Source organism: Monopterus albus, unplaced genomic scaffold (genome assembly GCF_001952655.1).
Source record: "Monopterus albus unplaced genomic scaffold, M_albus_1.0 scaffold143.1, whole genome shotgun sequence".
Classification (NCBI taxonomy): Eukaryota; Metazoa; Chordata; class Actinopteri; order Synbranchiformes; family Synbranchidae; genus Monopterus; species Monopterus albus.
In genome coordinates, this window is record NW_018128023.1 from 676,477 (window position 1) to 699,300 (window position 22,824).

Below are 22,824 nucleotides of genomic sequence, written 5' to 3' on the forward strand. Positions count from 1 at the left end.
CCCCTGAGATGTGTGCAAACCTTGTGGCCAACTACAAGAAACGTCTGACCTCTGTGATTGCCAACAAAGGTTTTGCCACCAAGTACTAAAGCACATTTTGCAAAGGGATCAAATACTTATTTCACTCATGAAAATGCAAATTACTATATAAGTTTTTTGTAATGCATTTTTCTGGATTTTTTTGTTATTGTTGTGTCTCTCACTGTTCACATAAACCTACCATTGACATTGTAGACTGATCATTTCTTTGTTAGTGGGCAAACTTACAAAATCAGCTGGGGTTCAAATAATTTTTTCCCTGACTGTATATACACATACATATATAGCTTATATAATTTGTAGTACAAGTGTTTGTTTATTAACTGTCCTTATTTTTAACCAGTTAATTGAATTGGTTCTGTTTTTCAGAATTAATCAGGTTTTATTGATTGTAACTTGTTATAGGTATACCCCAGTGGGCCGCTCTTTCTTCACTCCCTCAGAGGGATGCTCGAACCCCCTCGGTGGAGGCAGAGAGGTCTGGTTTGGTTTCCACCAGTCTGTCAGACCTTCCCTCTGGAAAATGATGCTCAACATCGATGGTGATTTTGATGTTGCTTCGTGTAATGTTGGCTGGAATGACATTGTTTCTGTGTGTCTTATCTCTGTGTGCCTTTTTTGTTTGCAGTTTCAGCCACTGCATTCTACAAAGCTCAACCTGTAATTGAGTTTATGTGTGAGGTCTTGGATTTCAAAAGCATTGAAGAACAACAGAAGCCCCTAACAGACTCTCAACGAGTGAAATTTACCAAGGAAATCAAAGGTAAATACAGATTAGACGTTGATTTGGTAATGGCCATTTGTTTGACAAACTGTTTATGCAGTTTTTTATTGTTTGTGAAATGTATATGTTTTATGGATGAGAATTATGATTAGATTTGAATCAATTCTTGATTTAACTTGATTGGTCAGTTAAAGTTCTAAAGATAAGCTTCTTAATTCCAACATCTCTTCCAAAATTTTACGCCTGAGAAAGTTTAATATTTGTCCTGCTTATTCTGCTGTAACTATGTTAGGAGATATAAGTCAAGCCTAGGGGTGTGACGAAACACTTAGCTGACAAGACGATACACGATATTGGGGCGCCGAGGACAAGCTGAGACCATATTTTAACACAATTTTTAAGAAATCTTCAAGGACAAAATATGATTGGAAAAAAGTCTTGCAGAGGGCTCTCTGCATCAACTGTGTGCTTGGCCACATTTTAAAATCACAAGATTTCGTGGCATGTGATCTCGTCACACCCCTAGTCAAGCCTTTTGTCACATAGACATCCATCATCAGCCTCTATTTGCTTTTAGTTTTTGGGTATGTTGGAAACTCTGTTATCCTTAATTGTGATTCCTCCACCTAGGTCTGAAGGTGGAGATCACTCACTGTGGGCAGATGAAGAGGAAGTACAGAGTGTGCAACGTGACCAGAAGACCAGCCAGCCACCAAACGTAGGAATGGTCCTCTATCTCTATGATCACAGTATTTAAATGTTGGGTTTATTGTTGCTGAAGTACTCACAGGACATAAATTAAGTTTTTTTTTTTTTCCTATAAAAACTGCTCCAGCAATAAGAAAAGCGTTGCCACATAAGATGTAAAATGCATATGTCGTGATGCATACTGGGGTAGGAAGGGATGTAATAACCGCAACAATAATGATAAATAGACTATTGTTTTAAAGTGTGACTTTTTGTTTCAGTTGACTTGGCTTGATGATGCTTGGTGATATTAAAGCTGTGACTAACTGGTGTGAGAATACTCCCACTGTGAAAAGCCTCCAGAGTGAAAATGTTTAACGGCCATACTGTTTTATTTATTTACACCCTTAGGTTCCCCCTGCAGCAGGAGAATGGCCAAACAATTGAATGCACAGTAGCACAGTACTTCAAAGACAAGTACAAACTCATTCTGCGATACCCCCACCTCCCATGTCTACAGGTGGGACAGGAGCAGAAGCACACCTACCTACCTCTAGAGGTAAGCAACATCAGCCTCTTGTGCTTATTTGCCTTTAGAAAAGGAACCCAGTGTACCATGGATTTTCTTCTAAACCTCTCTCGTTTTGTGTGCCTTCACTCCAGGTGTGTAACATAGTGGCAGGACAGCGCTGCATCAAAAAGCTAACAGACAATCAGACGTCCACTATGATCCGTGCCACAGCCCGATCAGCACCAGACCGCCAGGACGAGATTAGTAAATTGGTGAGTCATTGTAAGATAAATGTTTACTGCGTGCAGTATAGAAGTTGGCCTGAAAATGCTAAAACTCAAACCTTAAGGGCCTCGTGTTGCCAAAACATTGGTTTCCACAAATGTAAGAGTGTGAGTCCAGTGGTATATGCAGGGCTTTTAAAAATGGTCTTTAAAAGCATTGGTTTCAGTTTTCTAAAATGTAATTTAAAAAGGCCTTTAAAAGTGTTAAAATTATTAAAAATGTTAAATTGCATTAAGAAAGGTTTAGTATTTTTATATAGTCTGCCATAAAAATGAACATAAATGACTTTGTGTGGTATTTGCAAAAATTGGCTGACCGGATAATTTCCAAAACCATTGTTCCAGATGTAATGTAAAATCTTTTTATTGGGTAATTCTTTCATTTTTTTTTTCTGCTGCAAAAGAAAAACTTGAACTGAAGTTGTTGTTTTTAAGAAATGGACTGTTAAATGAACTCAAGGAGAAGTTTCTCTCCATGCTGCCAGGTTTTTAGTTTAAGCTTCTATTATTTAGCCAAAAGCACTCTCAAGGATTACACGGTGAAGTTATTACCCAAGAAAGCTGGCTGGAAAATTGGTATTGACCACTGCAGATCTCCTGTCAGGGAGCACAGAGTCAACAGAAGATGTTTAGCTGCTTTAATCACTAACAAAGTACTAGCACTACTGATCATAAAATCAGGTTACATACAGAGAAGGAAGCTTACATGGCCTCTGACTTCTGCACAGGCAGCCGCCATTATAATGAGTCAATCAAGAAATCAAAAGAATGCCAGCAACAGCACCAGAGGCAGAACTTGCGTAATACATTTAGGCCACTGGTGTAAAACAGTAACTCCATACATTTAGAGTCCAGAGAGTCTCTGAGAGAGGAAGAATTCACACCACACAGGCTCAGTGGTGTTTGCTAACTGGCTGCTGGTGTGGAGGTTCATGATGCTGGTCATAATGGGCTGGTACCTAGGGCTGCATGGTAAATTGTTTTGTGAGCATGATTTAGATCCCAGTGTGATCCTCAGTTCTCACCTGACAATGGGTCTGCTGTGTTTGCATTAGCAGGGAGATGTCTTGCATCAAACCAAGCACTCCCTTTTCCTTGCTAGGCTGCAAGGATAATAAACAGTACATAACTGTATATTGTGCTGTATATATGTGGAGTCACACTAATGCCATTACAGAAATGCATTGAGAACGAAAGGCTAATTGAAATAAGGGTTAGTAATACTCATTGATGCTGTTTTTAAACAAATAGATTTATGAGAAACTATAAGCATGTAGTGTACAAATATGTACATTGTTACATCTTCCTTATACTGTATATCATTATCAGAGAAAGTTAAAAAGCTTAACATAACTCTAAACCTAGTAATGTTTGCAGGCATGCACGTGATAGGTTGACATTCACTTTAAACACAACTGCTTTGTTCATGTTGTGTCAGATGAGAAGTGCCAACTTCAACACTGACCCTTACGTTCGTGAATTTGGAGTGATGGTGAGAGATGAGATGACGGAAGTGAATGGTCGCGTCCTACAAGCACCTTCTATTCTGTATGGAGGCAGGGTATGTTGCCACCACCTTGGGTATGTTGAGGGTGATGTACTGTTCCTGTATGCAGCTGCAGCACAGTTCATTTATTGGTATTAGGTTTTATGAAATGAATTCCATCTTGTGTATAATGACTAGCAAGGCTGATAAAGCTGCCGTCATGTCAATTTTCAGAACAAAGCAATAGCCACACCGATCCAGGGAGTATGGGACATGAGGAACAAGCAGTTCCACACTGGTATTGAGATCAAAGTGTGGGCAATTGCCTGCTTTGCACCACAGAGACAGTGCACTGAACTCCTGCTTAAGTAAGTGAGATACATGAAGTGTTTGTTCTCCAGCATGTTGCAAATGCATTTTATGTCGTCCTGTATATGCACCTGCCAAAGCAGTCAGCCTGTAACTAAGAGGCTGCTGGTGAAAAGTTGAGCATGGTGTAGGACTTGAAACATTGATTGGGTTTTGTCACTGAAATTACAAACTGGGTGAATGTTTTAGCTGCAGTTTCAAATGTTGTAGTGTGGAGTACAACATGAAGTCTTTTTTTAAGTTAACCTTTGGGGTTTTTTTTTTTTTTTTGCCTGTCTTTCCCGGGACATTATTTCACTTCACAGGAGTGTAAGAGCACATCTTGTGTATGAACAGCTGTACCAAGCATCTGCAGTGCACAAGACAGGCTTTATTTGCATGTTTATACTTAACAGTATGGCTAGTATGTTATGAGCTTTGTCATGTTGTATCCCAGCTATAGTACACATAAGACTGGCAGGCTCCATTTGATCTAGTTCTATATAAAGACGTTTCTCCTCTGTCACAGGGCATTCACAGATCAGCTGAGGAAGATCTCCAGGGATGCAGGGATGCCCATTCAGGGTCAGCCATGTTTTTGTAAATATGCCCAGGGAGCTGACAGTGTGGAGCCCATGTTCAGGCACCTTAAGTACACCTACCAAGGCCTCCAGCTGATTGTAGTCATCCTGCCAGGGAAGACACCTGTTTACGGTGAGGGGTCCATTCATACAGTTATCTACTTCTGTCATTCAGTAAGAAGCATGACGTTTCTTCTTCCTTCAACAATAAGAGGCATCCAGGATATTCATATTTAGAGCTGAAATGTTTCTATTAAGTAAAGTCCTGACTGCAATTACTCAAATGCAAAGTTTCAAATTGCAAAAGCTTCTGTTACTTATAGCTGCTGACGATGATTATTTTGCTGTAGTTTCAGATCACTTATTTATCTCAAGCATTTATCTATTTCTGGGGGATGAGATTAACTTTCTCTGCAAGAAAGGGCTTTAGCGCCAAATGGCGCCTTTGAATAAATGATAAAAGCATGACCGGGTGCAGATATGTTTGGACAGTTTGTTATTTAAACAGAAGATGAAGTCTAGTTGTTTAAACAGCATTTTCTGTGGTATGGTATTGCTTAACCCATAACCCTTCTTCAAATCAGTGAGGATTTGTGTTGAAATTGTGTTATATTTGAAGCTCTGGCAATTGGTCCAGTGTGTCTGAACATGCCTGCTGCTTCACTGAGCAAGCTTTACTGCTTCTGTTTTTGCTTTAAAAGCTGCATTCTCTCTGACTCTTCCATCTACTCTTCTGTTGGCTTTCCAGCTCACTCTGTCACTTAAATGTACATAACAAGCAAATTATAAGGTTTACCCTATTTAGAAAATGCATTAATAATACATTTTCAGGTTGCCATTTTGGTGAACCACACTACATGTCCAGTCCAATTCCAGTGTGCACTTGATTTGATGCATCATATCAGAAAGTTGGAAAAAAAAAAAAATCCTGTACTTGAGATTTGTTTATTTTGCTGACACCACCTTATTGTCCTTTTGTGTGTTATAGCTGAGGTGAAACGTGTTGGGGACACTGTGCTAGGCATGGCCACACAGTGTGTGCAGGTGAAGAATGTTCAAAAGACAACACCTCAGACTCTCTCCAACCTCTGTCTAAAGATCAACGTCAAACTGGGCGGTGTCAATAACATCCTCCTTCCACAGGGCAGGTTAGTGGAAATACCACCACAACCAGATCAAAATTCTGAAAGTAAAAAGATCCAAAGAGTTTAAGCCTATATGCCTTGTAACAGGAACATTTATCAGTTTTTGATTTTACATGTTCTCAACAATTGTTGGATTTTGTTTTTAATATCATCAGTGCATTTAATATATATGGTGCATTTTTGTTCCAGGCCAATGGTGTTCCAGCAGCCAGTGATTTTTCTTGGTGCAGATGTGACTCATCCACCAGCAGGAGATGGAAAAAAGCCTTCCATTGCTGCTGTAAGTTACACATCTACCCTTGGCAATATACGGTGTTTGAATGCATTCTTGTAGTACCAAAATCACTGGGTCACAACCCATTTCTCTGCAGCTTTTCAGCTCTCTGTTCAATCAACAATTTTATAAACTGGTGATGCAGTAGTGGATGTGTTTCTGTCAGCTTGGTTGTGGCAGTTGTCTTCTCCCAATAGTCCCAAGTCCATTAACATAGCTTTCATGAATACATTGAGTTACTTGTTTGGCTAGCCTTTAAATCTTACATTATAAGTCAGCCTTAAATTAGTACAAACTGATTTTTTTTTATTTTTTAAACTTTTTTTTTTTTCCTTCAGGTTGTTGGCAGTATGGATGCCCATCCCAGCAGATACTGTGCCACAGTTCGAGTGCAGCAGCACCGTCAGGACATCATCCAGGATCTGGCCACCATGGTCAGAGAGCTGCTCATCCAGTTCTACAAGTCCACTCGCTTCAAGCCCACAAGGATCATCTATTACCGCGATGGCATTTCTGAGGGCCAGTTCAACCAGGTGATATTCTGTAATGTTAATACTAATTTCAGTTTTTGTTTCTCCCAGTGGGGCGGCTGTGGCTCAGGAGGTAGAGCGGGTCATTTCCTAACCGGCGGATTAGCGGTTCGATTCCCAGCTTGTCCAGTCAACATGTCGAGGTGTCCTTGAGCAAGACACTGAACCCCCAGTTGCTCCCGGTGATGTCACCGATGTGTGAATGTATGAGTGTTTGGGAGTGTGAATGGGTGAATGGCCGAATAGTGTGAAAGCGCTTTGTGTGTGCTGTAAAGCATAGAAAGGCACTATACAAGCATAAGACCATTTACCAGTGTACATTTCAAATGTCTAATCTGATTGATTTCATTTTCTCCTCATCCCTGCAGCTTTTCACTTGTTAACCTTTAATACCTTTTGATTTGCCCAGGTTCTTCAGCATGAACTGCTGGCCATCCGTGAGGCCTGCATCAAACTAGAGAAGGACTACCAGCCTGGTATCACATTTGTTGTTGTTCAGAAGAGACACCACACGAGACTATTTTGTATGGACAGAAATGAGAGGGTTAGTATTGTGTCATTGGACCTTTTCTTGGTTCTTAGATGCTGTTACTTTCTAAAACAGTGGTAGAAAAAATGTTTGGCATGCACAGAGGGCAATGGGCTGCTACAGGTATTGGTGTACTCTCCTATGCAGTGTCCCTACATTAGAGATATTGGGCATACTAAGTAATTTGATATCAATACCATTCAAATCTCTAATTGATGGCACTAACACATTATTGTGGCCATTGTAGGTTGGGAAGAGTGGCAACATTCCTGCAGGCACCACAGTGGACACCAAAATTACTCATCCGTCAGAGTTTGACTTCTACCTTTGCAGTCATGCTGGTATTCAGGTAAGAACTGAATTAGAAGGTACTGTAACTAAATTTAACCATGTCAGGTGCCTGTGAAGCATTTTAGAAATAGGAATAAAAGTTATGGGTAGATTTAATGGATTTTCCCTATACATAAAAATGACTCAACTCAACTGGCAAATAACAAAATACTGACAATAGTCTAAGCAGTGTTTCCCCTCATGAACACACTTGTCATCCATTGTCACTCTTTGCAGGGTACCAGCAGGCCATCTCACTACCATGTTCTCTGGGATGACAACCACTTCTCTTCAGATGAACTACAGGTTCTCACCTACCAGCTATGCCACACCTATGTGCGCTGCACCCGCTCTGTTTCCATCCCAGCACCAGCCTACTATGCCCATTTGGTGGCTTTCCGTGCTCGCTATCACTTGGTGGACAAAGAACATGACAGGTAAGGGCTCTATGTCATTTGCTGTTTGCCACCATTTTGAACAGCTAAGTGAGTGTGTTCTGGCAAACCAGACCTTGTGATATGTTTATGAAAGCAGGCAGAGTGAACCCTTTTGCATGTGTGTAAATGTTTGCCATTTCAGTGCTGAGGGTAGTCACACATCAGGCCAGAGTAACGGGCGTGACCACCAGGCCTTGGCTAAGGCTGTTCAGATCCACCAGGACACCCTGCGCACCATGTACTTTGCCTGAGAGCACAGAACTCCAGTTTGGCGTGGGTGAGACCCTGCAGATGGGAACGGACTACGCTCGCTGTCTCACTGTTGGCTGTAGAAAGCATTACAGTGGTTTGACATTGTGATTCCCCCTACTTAACAAACCTGTCAGTTACCCATATTTCTACAATTGTACTTCAGCCCCTGATCCACCAAAACCAAGTCAGCTATTAGACTGTAAGATGCAAAAGAATCCCTATTTCATGGGGATTGAGCTGGGAAAGGTTTAATTTACATGTTATGCATTAGTGTATATTTGTATTTGTTGTAGGGGATTTGTGTCAAAGACAGAGGAAAAGGGAACGTTTGTACATTTGTAGAGGAAATCTTCCATTTCTAAATTAGTGGGCAGTAGCATTCTACATTGGGGGTAATAATGATTTCCAATAAGCCCTCCACCCTCCTAATCTTGTTTTTGTTCATTAGGGTCTTGGTGCTTGAAGGAAGAAGCAGACATGAAAAGATAATGGGTCCTGTTCAACATTTATATGCCTAAGGATACGGTCCTCTGACAACATTTATCAGCCAATCAAAGCAAAGTGCACTGACCAGAATGGGTACTTTAATCAGGACAAAAGTACTTAGTATACTGCGGGTTGTGTGTGATTTTCACATAGGGCACTATGTGATGAAAGGTGCCATTTGAGACCAACTCTGTGTCGTCATTTCTTTGTAAGACTATGAATTATTTGGCCCACATCTGCTGGGTTTTCAGTATTTGTCCTTGATTGACACTGTTGACTATTTAATGCCAAATCTGGTGGCAACTTACTAAAGGATTTTTTTTCCCATTGAATTTGTTATCAACCCTTGAACAAACCCTTAGTTTATTCCAGATAAGGGTTTTTAGTGTTGAGATTTTTTTATCCTCCTCTGCCTCACTTGTTAGTCTAAACTGAAAAGGTTGCACCAGTAACCTAGAAACCTACAGTCTGAGAAGCCAAGAAGCAGTGTATTGGGACTGGTTCCCAACAAGGACTCCTTTTAATGAACTCTGAGCCGTGCTGACAATAGATGCATAATGTAGAAATGCGATAACATAATTTTTTTGGGTTCCCTTCTGTTTTGTAGTGTAGTTTAATTTCCATAGTTTTTTTTTAATGCATATGCATATAACTGACTCTTGTTTGAGACAATTAGGCATTTGTGATCATTGTTCATTTCTTCCTTTAAACATTAACCCGACTTCTGTTTTTACTGTATATAGCATCAGGATAGTGTTTTCTGCAGTGTCCTTGTCAGAGCAAGTTATTTATGTGGCGTCTCTATCCAGGCATTCGGTACAGTGGAGAGAAAGCTACAGCATGTTAGAATCTAACTGATTGAAATTCCCTTAACAAACTCTTTGATTATAGTGTTTTGCTCCAGGAGTTGGGAGCAGTCGTCGCACAAAAGCTTGGGTTTTATGCAAATGAATTTTTGTGAGTCTTTATACTATACAGTAATGTTGGTAATATAGTATATTTTGAATAAGCTTTCAGTGTAGGTTGCTGAAATTTTTTTTTTAAAAGACTTGCCCACTTATGATCTAAATTAATGCTGTATTTGTATACAGGTTTTAAATGCAAATATTCTCTTGCCTTCTATGACTGTTACAGTCTTACTAATATTTCTGCTCTAATATCCCACTTAAGTTTCACTAAGAGAAGCTGGCGAATGTTCAAAGTCTGGATTGGAGGCAAGTAGTCTACATTTTTTTAACTATGCATCATTTTTAACCAAGAGATTTAGCAGCGGGGTATCACACATGAATTTGGGTCATTTATAGAGGTAGATAATCAGGGCCTTTTTGTTGTTGTTTTAGTATAGTGCATTTTAGTAGTGTTTCTTAGTGCTTATGAGTGTCTTCATGTCTTTCTAATGGGATGAAGTATTTATGCGGTCATTTGTAATGTTTTAGATTTTATAGCCTGGAAATTGGGGTGTGTCCTTTGTAACACAATTTTTTTTTTTTTTTTTTTTTTTTTTTTTTTTTTTTTTTTTTTTTTTTTTTTAGCCAAATAAGATTACAGTCTTTTACATGACTAATATTCAAAACACATGGAAGCACAAAAGGATGTCTTGGTTCTAGGTGCTAGAAGTTTTCACTGTAAACCACCTTAAATCCTCACTGGACTGGTCCGCAAGGCTTTTTACTTGTATGCTAAAAGATGTTTCATCATGTTGAGGATCTTTTCTCTCCCTTTGATGACCTCTCTGTGTTACCCTTTTAACCCATTACCTGTAAAGCAACTAGAAATCCGACTGACTGTGCTTGTGGGGCATTCTGAAAATCATGTACTTGATATTTACTGTTATGATGTCAATATTGTTCTTATCGGTGCTGGTCTCACAACATGTAAATTTGGATGCACTTTTGATAGCAGAACGTTGGTATGATTTCTATAGATGTGTTCTTCATTTAAAGCAGGAGGCTCGGCCATATTTTGCGACATTGGTGTAATTGTGTGGAAATGGCCGTGTGTTCTACCTCTTGTTACCTGTTCTAGTGTTATGGTAACATCACACTGCTGGCCATTTCTGTATAATTACCCCTGCTATCTATCTAATTGGCATTATTTGAGTCTTGCATTGACAATAGAGGTTTTAAACATTTGTTGTGCATGATGGTGAACACACATTCTCACTTTGTGATTCCTCATAGTTTTACTCAAGCTGAAAGAATGTTTGTTTTTTTTCTTTGCTTTGATTTCTAGGGGTTTTAAGCATTGAGCTGAATGACCAAATTCTTGAAATGTGTTTGTGTTGACACGTAGCTTTCCCTTCTTTCTTTCCTTTAATTCTATGCACCAATGAAATAACAAAAGTTTTTTGACATCTTGATTTTCCATTGAGCTCTTTAACAACAAATGCAAATCCCAAATCAGGTGTGATCTTCACATATTCTTGATCTGGAAAAGTTGTAAATGCACCCCACTGGTTCTGTTGCTCTGACTGTTAAAGTAGCCAAAAAAACAGGATCAGGCTGCAGAATTACTCATGTAATTTAGGATCAGAACGTTAATTTTAAACGGCATGTAAAGCCTGTCGTCAGCTCTCTCCTTGAAAAGTTGAATGCCCTCGTCATTGTACTAATGCAGACCTTTGTAATGCCGCTGCAAGTGTCCACAGTATTTTTCTCATTCAGATGTTCAGTTTTCACATCATCTCAAAGGGGGATGTCATTGTGTTTAGTTATTTAGCCGGATAGCTGATCTACAGAGATGTTGGTCATATTGTGTGAAAAGTTGAACGGAGAATCTTTGTCCACAGTATAACAGGTGTTCTAAAAAGTAACTCGCTAAATTTTAAAACAAACCTGTCATCTTAGGAGATGGGTTTTACTTGGTGTTACTGCTTTTATTTTATTTTATTTTTATTTATTTTTTTTTTTGTCGTCTTACATTACCTGTACCAGGTCCTTAAAATACCAGATCAGAATGGCATTGCTTTTCCTGGAGATAATACTCAAACATTAGACAGATACTATTTTTGCACTAAAAGAAATGGACTTTGTAACTGTTGCAGCATTCAAGTATTTATCGGGCAGCAGAATGGCAGACTCTTTTTGTCTTTTGTTTAAAGAGGAGCATTTGGCATGGCTGGTTTTTCACAATAATAGATGCACAGTGAACAGGCCTCTCCTAGCCAGCCAGCCTTCAGCATGTTGTCTTTCAGAAATCTCCAGATGCCTTTAAATGTTAATGAAAGACAAACTCTGAGTTGCGTGGGTGGCTTGCCTTTGTGCAGTGATGTGGTAGAAAGGTGCTTTATGCAAAATAAACTGACAAGTGTTAAGAGCCGATTAACTGTGGACAGTAAGGGTTTTGTAATCAAAATGACACCAAAGTGATGTGTGGGGAGAACGTGTGCAGGAAGTATTTCCATGGTCACAGTCCATGTTCAAGACTGCAAAGAATTTAGAGAAGTCATACTGAAAGGCCTCATTGTGACACCACCACAGACTATACATATCAAGATTCAGAAGAGGCTTGTCCTTTTTACACAGTCTGCTTGGTCATAATGAGCTAAACCAAGACTGTGCATGAAACGAATAAATACACCAGCCTGGATGAATGAGGCACTACGTCAAATGTTTAAGTGGTGCCCAAGGTGCATAGCAAGACACTCAAAATACTGCAGGAACCCCAATAGCTTAATATTTTTTCTCAGAAATGACAAACACACACGTTCACCTCAGTTTGGCTATTTTTCTGTTTGCCAAAGCCTGGACGAAGCAACTTCTATAACCGGCTGGTTTGTAAATTAAAAGGCATATAATAAGCTAATTTAATTTTATTTTCATAATAAGTTTTCTGCGTTTGTTGGCATGTATAAATTTAGGATTGGAAGAGGCTGACATAAAATTCCTCCTAGCTTAACAGCCAGCCTGTTTATTTAACAGGTTTTTAAAAGGTCTTGGAATAAAAATAAATAAATAAAAGCCTGACTCTAAATGAAGCAACAGCCCATGTATTATTCCAAACCATTACCCTCTGTATAGTAGTATCTCTCCTTTTTACCTTTCATCCATCTCTTGTAGAGAAACAATTGCTGACATAAAGAAACCTCTTGTAGAGTAGAACTTATTTTCCTAGCTTCAAATAATCACAATGAATGTACTTAGTGTGTGTGTGGTTTGTAGTATTATCCAGTACATTTATACTAAATTTTGCTTTTTGTGTACAGCTTTTTTTTATTTTTGGTGTTTTCCCTTTATTTATAAGCTTTAACTGTTGCAGAAAGTATTATATTTTATTCTGTTATAACATTTCATTGGCATAGTTTGCCCACATCACAGCCAATGTCAGTCTTTATATAAATGAGACATGAACAAGTTAAAAGGTGATATGTGTTTCTTTGATATTGGGTGCTGAGCCAACACTAACTCAGCACAAACGTTTGCCACATATCATCTTCCACAATTTTTGTGCTATAAACATTATTTAAACATCAAACTGTGCAGCTCATTGAGGATCAGGGTGCTATTTCTAGCATATTTTTGCAGTTTTTGTATTAATTTTAAAGAATCTAACTTTACAATTGACGTTTTTGGAATGATCTGACTCCTATTTAACATTCAAAAGCTGCTCTCCAATACATGCAGCTACAAACACCATTTAAACTCTAAAATGCATACAGTTCTTTAAACTGCCATAGTTGTTCTGTGCTGTAATATTGCTTATTGTTTGAGAATTCAAAGTCGACTGAGGTTTTCAGACTTTATCACTGTGTGATGTGGCAAGCTAGAGGTTGAGAAAAATGTTTTTAAACTGCTCTTACTCCTTAAACTTTTGCTCTACAAGCACACAACTTTAAATGTTGCCACGCACCTCTCTTCTCTCAACATGAGAACATATAATCCACAGGAGTTGTAGTTTTTATGAGATGAAATTTATTGATGTCCTGTCGTCTTCTCCATTCTCTGCAATGTTTGTGATCTTGTCAGATTGTGTCTGCCCATCATTTTAACCTGCTCTCATGGTGTCAGTTTTCCTAATATGTAGTATTTAGATGCACGTTGGCTTGCTTGCCAAGTTGTTATGATTCTAACAGTGAAAGTATTTCAGCTTTTTGAAATTAAAGTGCATTGTCGTGACACATTCACACTTTATATTTGACAGACAATCTGGCAGCTGGAGTTTCAACCAAGCAGCTTCTTAGGGTAGCAGTGAACATGACTGGTAGTTACCAGTTTAACATACTTTTTTTTTTGTCTGTGTGTGCGTGCGTGTGTGTGTGTGTGTGTGAGAGATAATCACTTTGGTCACTTATGCGTTTTAGAAACATCAGAATGTTGGAAGCTCATCATTTCAACATTGGCAGACATTGAGTTGAATTTCAGGGTGAATCTGTGTGAGGGGAAACGTTCAGCAGAGGCTCTCCTAAGCTAATACCTGAGGAACCATAAGGCACAGACACAGATGTCACAAATCAGCACCGGTGGCTCCTATCACTTATCCATTTCCTTCAGGAAATGCAGAGTAGACTAGTTGCTACTTTAGGTTCAGGAGACAAACATTTAGCACTGGTGCAAATAAATTTTTATTTATTTATTTATTTTGTTCTGGCATCATCCTTGTGTGAGATGCTATAACACAAGTGCTGCGTGTGTAGTTCATGATGGTTGCTTTGGTATGGCCTTGTTTACCTTTTTTATTTTTTTTTATACTTAAGTTCATGAATGGACAAAATTTGTTGACACAAAACTGATTCAAATGCACCCCCCCCACCCCCACCCCCAAACACACACACACACACACACACGCAAGTCTAGAGTTGGATTGATGTAGACGTTGCATCAGGAGAGCTTAGCTAAGATATCACAACCTGCTGCAGGGGTAAGATAACGGAAAAAAATGTTCTGCACAATGGAAGCTTACATTATGTACTTATAACATGTAGCCAACGTTTCAACCCACCGGTCTTCTTCAGCTTCAGGGGTAGGACACTCAGGCGAGGCTGTAGAACGGACACCGCTCCACTTGTCTTTGGTAACATTAGCCTGCATGCCTCACTTGGAGAGTGAGATTGCAGAAGGGTCCTCAGTTGTGTTGTGGTACTTGAGGCAAACAGTTTAACTTGGCAGTGCTCCGGTGTCGTCATTGATCAGCACAACTTTGCTTACTACTGTCCTGCATTTTGTCCTTGCGAACATAATGTTTGTAGCTTATTTTCCTGAGAAGTCAACAGGACTGTAACTGGTCAAGCTGATAGTGAATTTTGGATTGGTACATTGTTGGATTCGAACAGGTCATAACAGTTTGAATTGCTATTATTTTACCACATTCAAATTTTGGAAATTCAAATAAAGAGTGGTAGCCCTAGTATACTGTCCCTGTTTCTATATCTAGATATACCTTAATGAAGGTTTGTCCTTGATATCAATATCATGCCAATGTCCAAACCAGTTGCATGCAGTCATGTGACACAAGTGTTGTCCACAAGGTTTTTATAAACATATAAAGTTTGCCTGTATGCTTCATTCTATAACTACAAGTCCACAATTTCAAATGGGGTTTTGGCAGTCCTGAGGAAACAAACATGACCTGAAATATCTTTGCTTGCACTTGGATTGGCACAGAATTTTATGCAAACATTCATGATTTCCAGCCAGTGAATCGTAATGATGTGGGTGATCCCCTGATATATAATGTGGAGTCAGGTCAAAAATTTAAGTTTGATCAAATGCCTGCAAAAGTAATGGCATTCCCATCAGCCTCAGCTGTACTTTGTGTTTAGTGTTAGACAGCTAATGCTAACATGCTAAACTAAGGTGGTGACCATGGTAAATATACCTGCTAAAACGTCACCATATCTGTGTTGCCATTGTAAGCCCATTAACGTTAACATTTAGCTGAAAACACAGTAGGGGGCGGGGGGCCGTTCAGAGCAGTGTCAGGTGCTGGCTAATATTAGCCCCAGTTCATAACAGTGGTAACAAAATCTAATATTGTAGTGACCAAACCAATATCAGAGCACTGGTCTTTCCTTGAACCTTAATGTTTGGAAAACCAAGTAATCATTGGTTGGTTGCTTTAGTTGGTTGCATTTAGGGGACCAAATTTTTGTAATTGGGCATCTCATTGCTTTCATGCAAGTTCTTTATTTAGCAAAAGACTGATTTAAAAACAGCCTAGCACAATCTGACTCATTTATGTAGTAATAAAAACTGTAATTCTGAATAGATCATATATTAACAGTTGTAATTGCTATTTGATATGACAGTGTGTCAATATTCAGGCTATATTGTAGTGATATTGAGGAATGTATTTAGTGATGGTGCAGTTGTGTTGGAAAGATGTACAGCAATAATGTCGGAGTGTGCACCGTGGATCGTTGGTAGCTATTTGTTCATCTTTACACCAGTCCTGTACATTTTTACACAACTTTGAATAAACATTTTAGACTTTTAATTAGCAGGACAGTAGATAAACTGATAGAACCAGTTGTATTTTTAACAGAATGTTGAAATATTAGTTTCTTTCTGGATAGAGCCTATCCATGTCATCACATGCCTACGTTTCTCTGACATGTTAACCCAGTACTGCAATAAAGCCAGGGTGGATGGCCATGTCTCTTACTCGGCTTATGTCTAGTTTCCAATGATTAGCCAGATTCACTGCCATTTTTGTTTTAGATGTTGTTTTGCATGCGACAGTTTACAAAGGGAATATAACTCTTGGCTTTACAATGTATCAAATCACTGAAAGGTACATATGAGGTTGTGGCAATTAACAGATGGTCATTTAGTCTGAAAACATGCAGTGCGTTTGTATTTTGTGTGCCTTTTGTCAGATTTCTCTCTCCTCCATCAGCCGCAGCACTGGGTTTGTGAGTCTTTTTCAGTATAAAGATTTGACAAAAATCTGCCGCGCCACATAAAAGTAATCTCTCTTTTTAATTATCATGCAACCTTGCGTATAGATGCTGCATAGAGCGATCAGTATTTGTGTTTTGCACTTTCAAAGCAGTCTCAAAAAGAATTGCCCACGTAAGGTCGGGCAGAAAGTAAAAAGAAAAACTGAAAAGGTAATAGGAATTATAAGGAAGAAGATGATTTTAAAGAGCTTTTCTAAAAAGGTGGATATATCTATATATAGTCATGAAGTACCTCATAAGCCTGATATATGCTGCATTGACTTGTTTGTTTTCTTTGGTGTACTTCATATTGTCCAAGAAAATTTTGATTTTCCCCCTTTTGGGAGGTTTGATTGTCACCACAGGCTGTGCACTAACAAAAGAGCATGTTACACCTTGTGGCCAAATGATGTCATTTATGCAATTTATACGCAAATCTAATCTCATTGGACTATTTCTCAGCTGTAACCATGTTATATTTTCTCTTTGTGTGTGTGTGTGTGTGTGTGTGTGTGTGTGTGTGTGTGTGTACCCCAAAAATATTGGGCTTAGCTGACAAAAAAAGTTGACGTGTACCCAAGTGTCACGTGAGGCTCTGTGATATAACATGACTGTTGACTCAGGTATTTCAGTGAAAGGGCTGTATCTGCTTAGGGTGTCCCTGTCCGAAGCTTCCCCCACACCTTTGTCTTAAAGTAGATCTACATGTGAGATTCCTATTTGGCCTTAAAAGTTGAACAAATTATGCACTACAGTTTCACAGACTTGACACAGTACTAGATACCAGTTCAGACATATTTGTTAAGATTTTGTGCTGCGTCTTTGCCATGTTATCTACCTCCTGTGAATGTATGGGCTGTCCTGGAGTTGTAGTCGACTGCAAAATTTATGGAAAGCCGACAATCATCTGTAGATTGAGAAGTATAAGATATTCCCTTATTCATTCTTACATAGGTTCCATGATGCCCCATTCCCCCCTGTTGGCCCTTTTCAGTTGATACCTTTTTCATTGTAAGCTATATTGGAGAAGCAAGGTGACCAAAGTCTTGGCAAAGGCAGCCCTGCACAGCCATGTGAACTCAAACCTCCCTTCATTTCTGTTATTTTGAGCTCAGTTTTGAGTTATTTTTCTCTCTCTTTCTCTCTCTCTCCTCCCTTATTTAAACCACGACATGCCAAAACTGACTTTCCTGTCATTCCTGTTCTGGTGAGGGTCGTTACGTTGCTGAATTAATTTGTTCACATTAACTCTAAGCTCTTTGTTCATGTTTGTAAAGTTGTAAGCTTTTGATTTCTATTTTACATTTCCTATTTTTTCTTTTTTTTTTTACAATTACACTTATAAGAACACAAGGTATGCTGTAAGCCCTGTTAGGACATAATGTGAATACATCTCACTTAATATAGTTCACTCTTTTGGCTTGACTGTAAGTTGCGTTAATTAATAAAAAATATTTAAAATGTTCACCTGTTGTGACTCTTGTCTTTAATTTAGTTATATATATGAAATAAATTATTTAAAAATCTAACAATGTGATTTACTGGAATTTTTTTGTAGATTCTGTCTCTCACAGTTGAGGTGTACCTACGATGAAAATTACAGAACTGTCCATTTTCTGTAAGTGGGAAAATGGGAAAACTTGAAAAATCGGCAGTGTATCAAATACTTATTTGCCCCACTGTATGTATGTGTATATATATATATATATATCTGTTCTATTTAAACATGCGTTGTCATGGCAGGAACTTTCCTCAGGAAATAGGACCATTTGGTGGTGCACAGTTCCCCTACCCGTGTTTCTAAGGGTCTAAATTAAATTATCCTGGGAAGATAGTTTTACCTCCCACACACCCTTTCTCAATAGGCTCAGGAGGTAGAGTGGGTCGTTTCCTAACCGGAGGATTAGCAATTCGATTCCCAGCTTGTCCAGTCAAAATGTCAGTGTCCTTGAGCAAGACACTGAACCCCCAGTTGCTCCTGATGATAACACCGATGTGTGAGCATTTGTGACTGCGAATGGGTGAATGGCCAAGAAGTGTACGTAAAAGCGCTTTGAGTGTGCTGCAATGCAAAGAAAAGTCCTATACAAGTATAAGACCATGTACCATAGTTAAAGGTGTTGTACTGGACTACATTATATTCAGAGGTGTTCCTAATATTCTGACCCTCTCATGTATGTAGCTGGGGAGGACAAAAAGATAGGCACCTCTAAATATAATGTAGTCCAGTACAACACCACCTTTAATTCTGACCTCAATAATAAACATATAATTGAATTTATACATTAATGAAAATTTCACCAAAAACTGAAACATACTGAGCTTCATAAATTATGTTAAGGCACAAGTGTTGCACTGAAGTGCAAGGTGTACCATATATAGTGGCCGCTGACTGTACAAGCATGTTATGTGTGTGGATGGTTATTGCTGAAGAATTGCCCTGAAAATGCTGAAATGGCTGAAATCCATAGCTTGGTGGTTAATGCCACTGACTTTGGTACGACTTCATCATGCCTTTTTCTGTGTTGTGATCTGCCGCTATATAGAAAATAAAATTAACTTCACCTTCAAGGGGGGGCAGGACACTAATATTGCCCTAATATTGCTGCAAATAAGATACAAAACACGGACACAGTGACATTCATATATTCTCCCAGAGCCTCCAATCCTACTGGGAGTGCTGGTGGTAAGGCCCTTTATGTACACCAGAGGCCCTCAGCTCCATCACTGGATGGACATGGTCAACACTCCACAGGAGCCAGTGAAGCTGTGGCACGGATTGGGCAGATACATTTAAGTAACCAAACATGAACTGATCCACAAACACACATGTGCATGTACATACACACAGATTCAGAAATAGAATAAAAGTGCTAATAAATGTGTTCATCGTTTGTAAAACGCCTTGAGGCAATTTCCATCTCCTAATAAAAGCATGTCTAGAAAGGTGTGTTTGTAATTGCATGTGATTTTTACTTTCATTCTAAATAGAGTAATTGGATGTATTAATGTTATGGCATTCTCATAATACAGACAATACATCTGTGGGCAGAATGGTCTCCATCATGTGATTCAGTATCAAGCTGTTATAATATATTAATGGGACGTACAAGAGTTGAATTTAGTTTATTGTTATAATCGGTCCTAATGGTGTTTGTGTCTGGTTTGGCACCATGAAGATAAACAAGAACACTATTGGAGGGACAAAAAGTTGTGTTGATTTCTTATAATGCAAAGCACGTGCACAGATAACGTTAATATTAATACCTGATCAGTCGTGTTACACACGCAAAGTTTGTCAGTTTTCTTTTATTTTCCACTGCTGATATCTTTAGTGATGAGTGTTTGAATGTCATTTCTTTACTATTGTTAGATTTTACCCAAGTTCTTTTATTGAAACCGCGAGAAGTGCCTCTCCGCAGCTGAGCCCTAGGTTCCCGAACCTGCCAGCGAGGGCCTGTACCGGACCAGGGCCACACTCACACTGGAGGTCGGGAACCCGGGGGGTCGCCCCTCGCATAGGCTCCCGAACCCGCATACCTCTACTGACCTTGGCCATCTCCTGGTCTCTGGTGCCACCCTAAAGCTGGTTTATATTTGTCTGAAATCTTTGTGAACATTCCTGAGAACTAGTGAATGAATTGGTTTGAATAAGCTATGGGAATTCAAGGCCCAAATGACTTGATCTTCTCATCTTTGATCTAGTGTAATCAAGAAATTACATCTTTCCTACATTTATTTTTGTTTGTTTTCTGACCATAAACATGCAAATCTAATGACAATATCATCAGCCTCTACTGTACCTTGTGTTTTGTTCAAATAAAAAGAAAGTGCACAGATGTTAGCTTAGGCTAACACTGTGTCTAATGTGGGTGCAGATGTTTAATCTTTTTGGTGCATGATGCTTTGATGCTTGTTTTACTGCACTGCAGTTTGTATGTTTCACCTTCAGTCTCTTTGTCTCCTCAGCTCGGTCTCTGTTTTTCTTTTGTCTCTTCCTCAGACATCCATCTCTGGCAACACTACCTGAGCCTCAACATCTGCCCTGCATGTGCCTGCTTGTCTTCAGACTAGACCTGAGCCTCATCGCCAGACAAGGTGTTGCAGAGAATAAGAGGTTTGTTTGGAGGAGAACAGTATATGTACACTGTTCAGCTGTCAAAGACCACATTTATGCCTAGAACTAATTTCATATTTCAAATTTACAGGATGTTAACAGTGCAGACAGCAATAGATTGATGTGGTTAATATTAAAAACATATTAAGTCTATAAATGTTCACATATGCATATGGAGAAACATTTTGTCTGTAATAAACAAGGATGCTCAGCACACATTTTGATGCCAACAATTTGTAAGAGTATTCGAAGCGCAGAATGTAAACCTGCAGCCTTTTGCAGTGAAACATTACCCAGGAAATATGCAGGGTGTTGGCAGAATCAAAATGCTAATGCTAAATGCCATAAGTGTCAAATAATGCTTTGATTGATAGAATGTGCCTGATTGTGAACAGTATGAGTCTGATTGCAGGGGTAAACAATCACCAGATCCCCCACTAGCAATTTCAGCTAGTCTGCCCCAATGTGTAACTGTGAATAGTCTGTAATGGTGATCTGTTTCATTTCATAAGTGATAGTAAACTCAGTCATGCTTCATTTCCAGTGGTTTTGGCTGAAGCTGACGATCAATGATGATGTTCTACAAAAAGCCGGCAGGGACATCTGACCTATTTAATTATGCCCTGATGTCATGAGTTATTTAATGAATATATCACTGTAGTTCACACGGTGGACAAAGACCACTCAGTCATGTTGTAAAAATGGTTCACCAAACCAGGACATTATTGGTTGGACGGTTACAGGAAGCATGAACAGAAAAAATTAACAGAAAAAGAAAGCACTAGCACTAAAAAATGTATTGAAAGGTTTTTGTTATTTTTTTTAATTTGTTTTTGCAGTTTCACTTTTCTGTCAGTGTTTAAGCACAAACTAGATGGCTCTGAGGGCAGGGCAAAGGAGAATTATTTGCATAATTTGGAGAGCTCCATGAGGAGAGGACAGCCCTCTTCCTGAGTTGCTGGTCCCTATAAAGGTTCTGACTTCCGAACACAACAGCACAGTTACAGCAGCAGCTTCCCCACATTCACCTGGAACTCTATAACGGTTGTCTTTCTTTTTATTGGTAACTTACAGAACTGAGCCCCAGCCAGTACGAAGGTTGAAGAGCCACTGAGCACAGCGTGATGTGAAATTCATTTATTGAACTAGAGAAATGCATTTCCTGTCATAAATGCTTGTGGATGCTGATAAGCTGAAAGATCATCCTGAGAATGCCTGAAATCAATCGCTGAAACAGCTGAAGGATGAGAAGAAATGGCTGAAGTTCTTTGTTGAAATAGTTGAGAAGAAATGGCTGAAGTTCTTTGTTGAATAATCTGAAGGATGAGATGCAATAAAGTAGGAAGAGCTGAACATTTTGATACCTGAATGGTTTTTCTAGCTGAAGATACACTATGCTGAACTTATTAATAAAATGCTGAACATTTTGACACCTGAAAGGCATATCTACCTTAAAGTATGCTGAAGTACATTTTTTCCATGAATTAGAATGGGGGCAAATTTTCAAAATAAAGCTAAATATTTCAGAAGTGTGAAGTGTATAAAAATTCTGAGTCGAAGCATGAATGTCCTGGGAGACTTGAACATTTTGATACCTGAAATACCTGAAAGTATGCTTAAATAGAATTTCCCCATTCATTTGAAAGGGACAAACTTTTCAGAATAAAACAAAATATTTCAAAAGTGTGATGTTTTGAAAAATTGTTAATAGAAGCATGAATGTCCTTGAAGAGCTGAACATTTTGATACCCAAAATAGGTGAAGGTATGCTGAAGAATTTTCCCATTCATTTGAATCAGGGAAAACTTTCAAAATAAAGAGAGGGGGACAGAGAAAGAGACAGAGAGAGGAGTTATGTATGGGTATGTCCCAATTGCACTGCATTTTATAAACCACCAGATGGCACTCCAAGACTGTGTCATTGACTCAGCACTTTGAGCTCCCATTGACTTGTATTGCAAAATATAAAGCTGAATAGATTAAAAAGTATAAATGTTATAAAAAAGTTGAGTACAAGTAGGGATGAGGATGAGTTGAACAGATCAAAACCTCAATGGCATGTATAGCTGAAAGTATGCTGGACTTATAAAGTGCCAAAAAAGGGTGGAAGATCCCAGAATAATAATAATAATAAATAAAGAACAGGAGAGCATAGTGTGGATGCTTTACAGCATCCACCCAATAAACA

The 22,824-nt window shown here is 38.9% G+C and overlaps 1 protein-coding gene across 3 annotated transcripts in view; it reads left to right on the forward strand.

Moving 5' to 3' along the window:
• ago2 (argonaute RISC catalytic component 2) overlaps positions 1-13,002 on the forward strand; it is an 18,942-nt gene extending 5,940 nt beyond the window's left edge. For 2 of the 3 annotated variants that reach the window (XM_020614132.1, XM_020614130.1), the window contains exons 5-19: positions 445-581; positions 668-802; positions 1,394-1,481; positions 1,862-2,009; positions 2,114-2,233; positions 3,684-3,806; positions 3,966-4,099; positions 4,609-4,793; positions 5,649-5,808; positions 5,995-6,085; positions 6,418-6,612; positions 7,019-7,153; positions 7,386-7,487; positions 7,706-7,905; positions 8,048-13,002. In XM_020614132.1, coding sequence (XP_020469788.1) covers positions 445-581; positions 668-802; positions 1,394-1,481; positions 1,862-2,009; positions 2,114-2,233; positions 3,684-3,806; positions 3,966-4,099; positions 4,609-4,793; positions 5,649-5,808; positions 5,995-6,085; positions 6,418-6,612; positions 7,019-7,153; positions 7,386-7,487; positions 7,706-7,905; positions 8,048-8,156 — 2,062 coding nt within the window. In that variant the 3' untranslated portion in view covers positions 8,157-13,002. The remainder of the gene's footprint in view (positions 1-444; positions 582-667; positions 803-1,393; positions 1,482-1,861; positions 2,010-2,113; positions 2,234-3,683; positions 3,807-3,965; positions 4,100-4,608; positions 4,794-5,648; positions 5,809-5,994; positions 6,086-6,417; positions 6,613-7,018; positions 7,154-7,385; positions 7,488-7,705; positions 7,906-8,047) is intronic. The other variant, XM_020614131.1, reaches the window with a different exon arrangement.
• Positions 13,003-22,824: the final 9,822 nt, after the last annotated feature.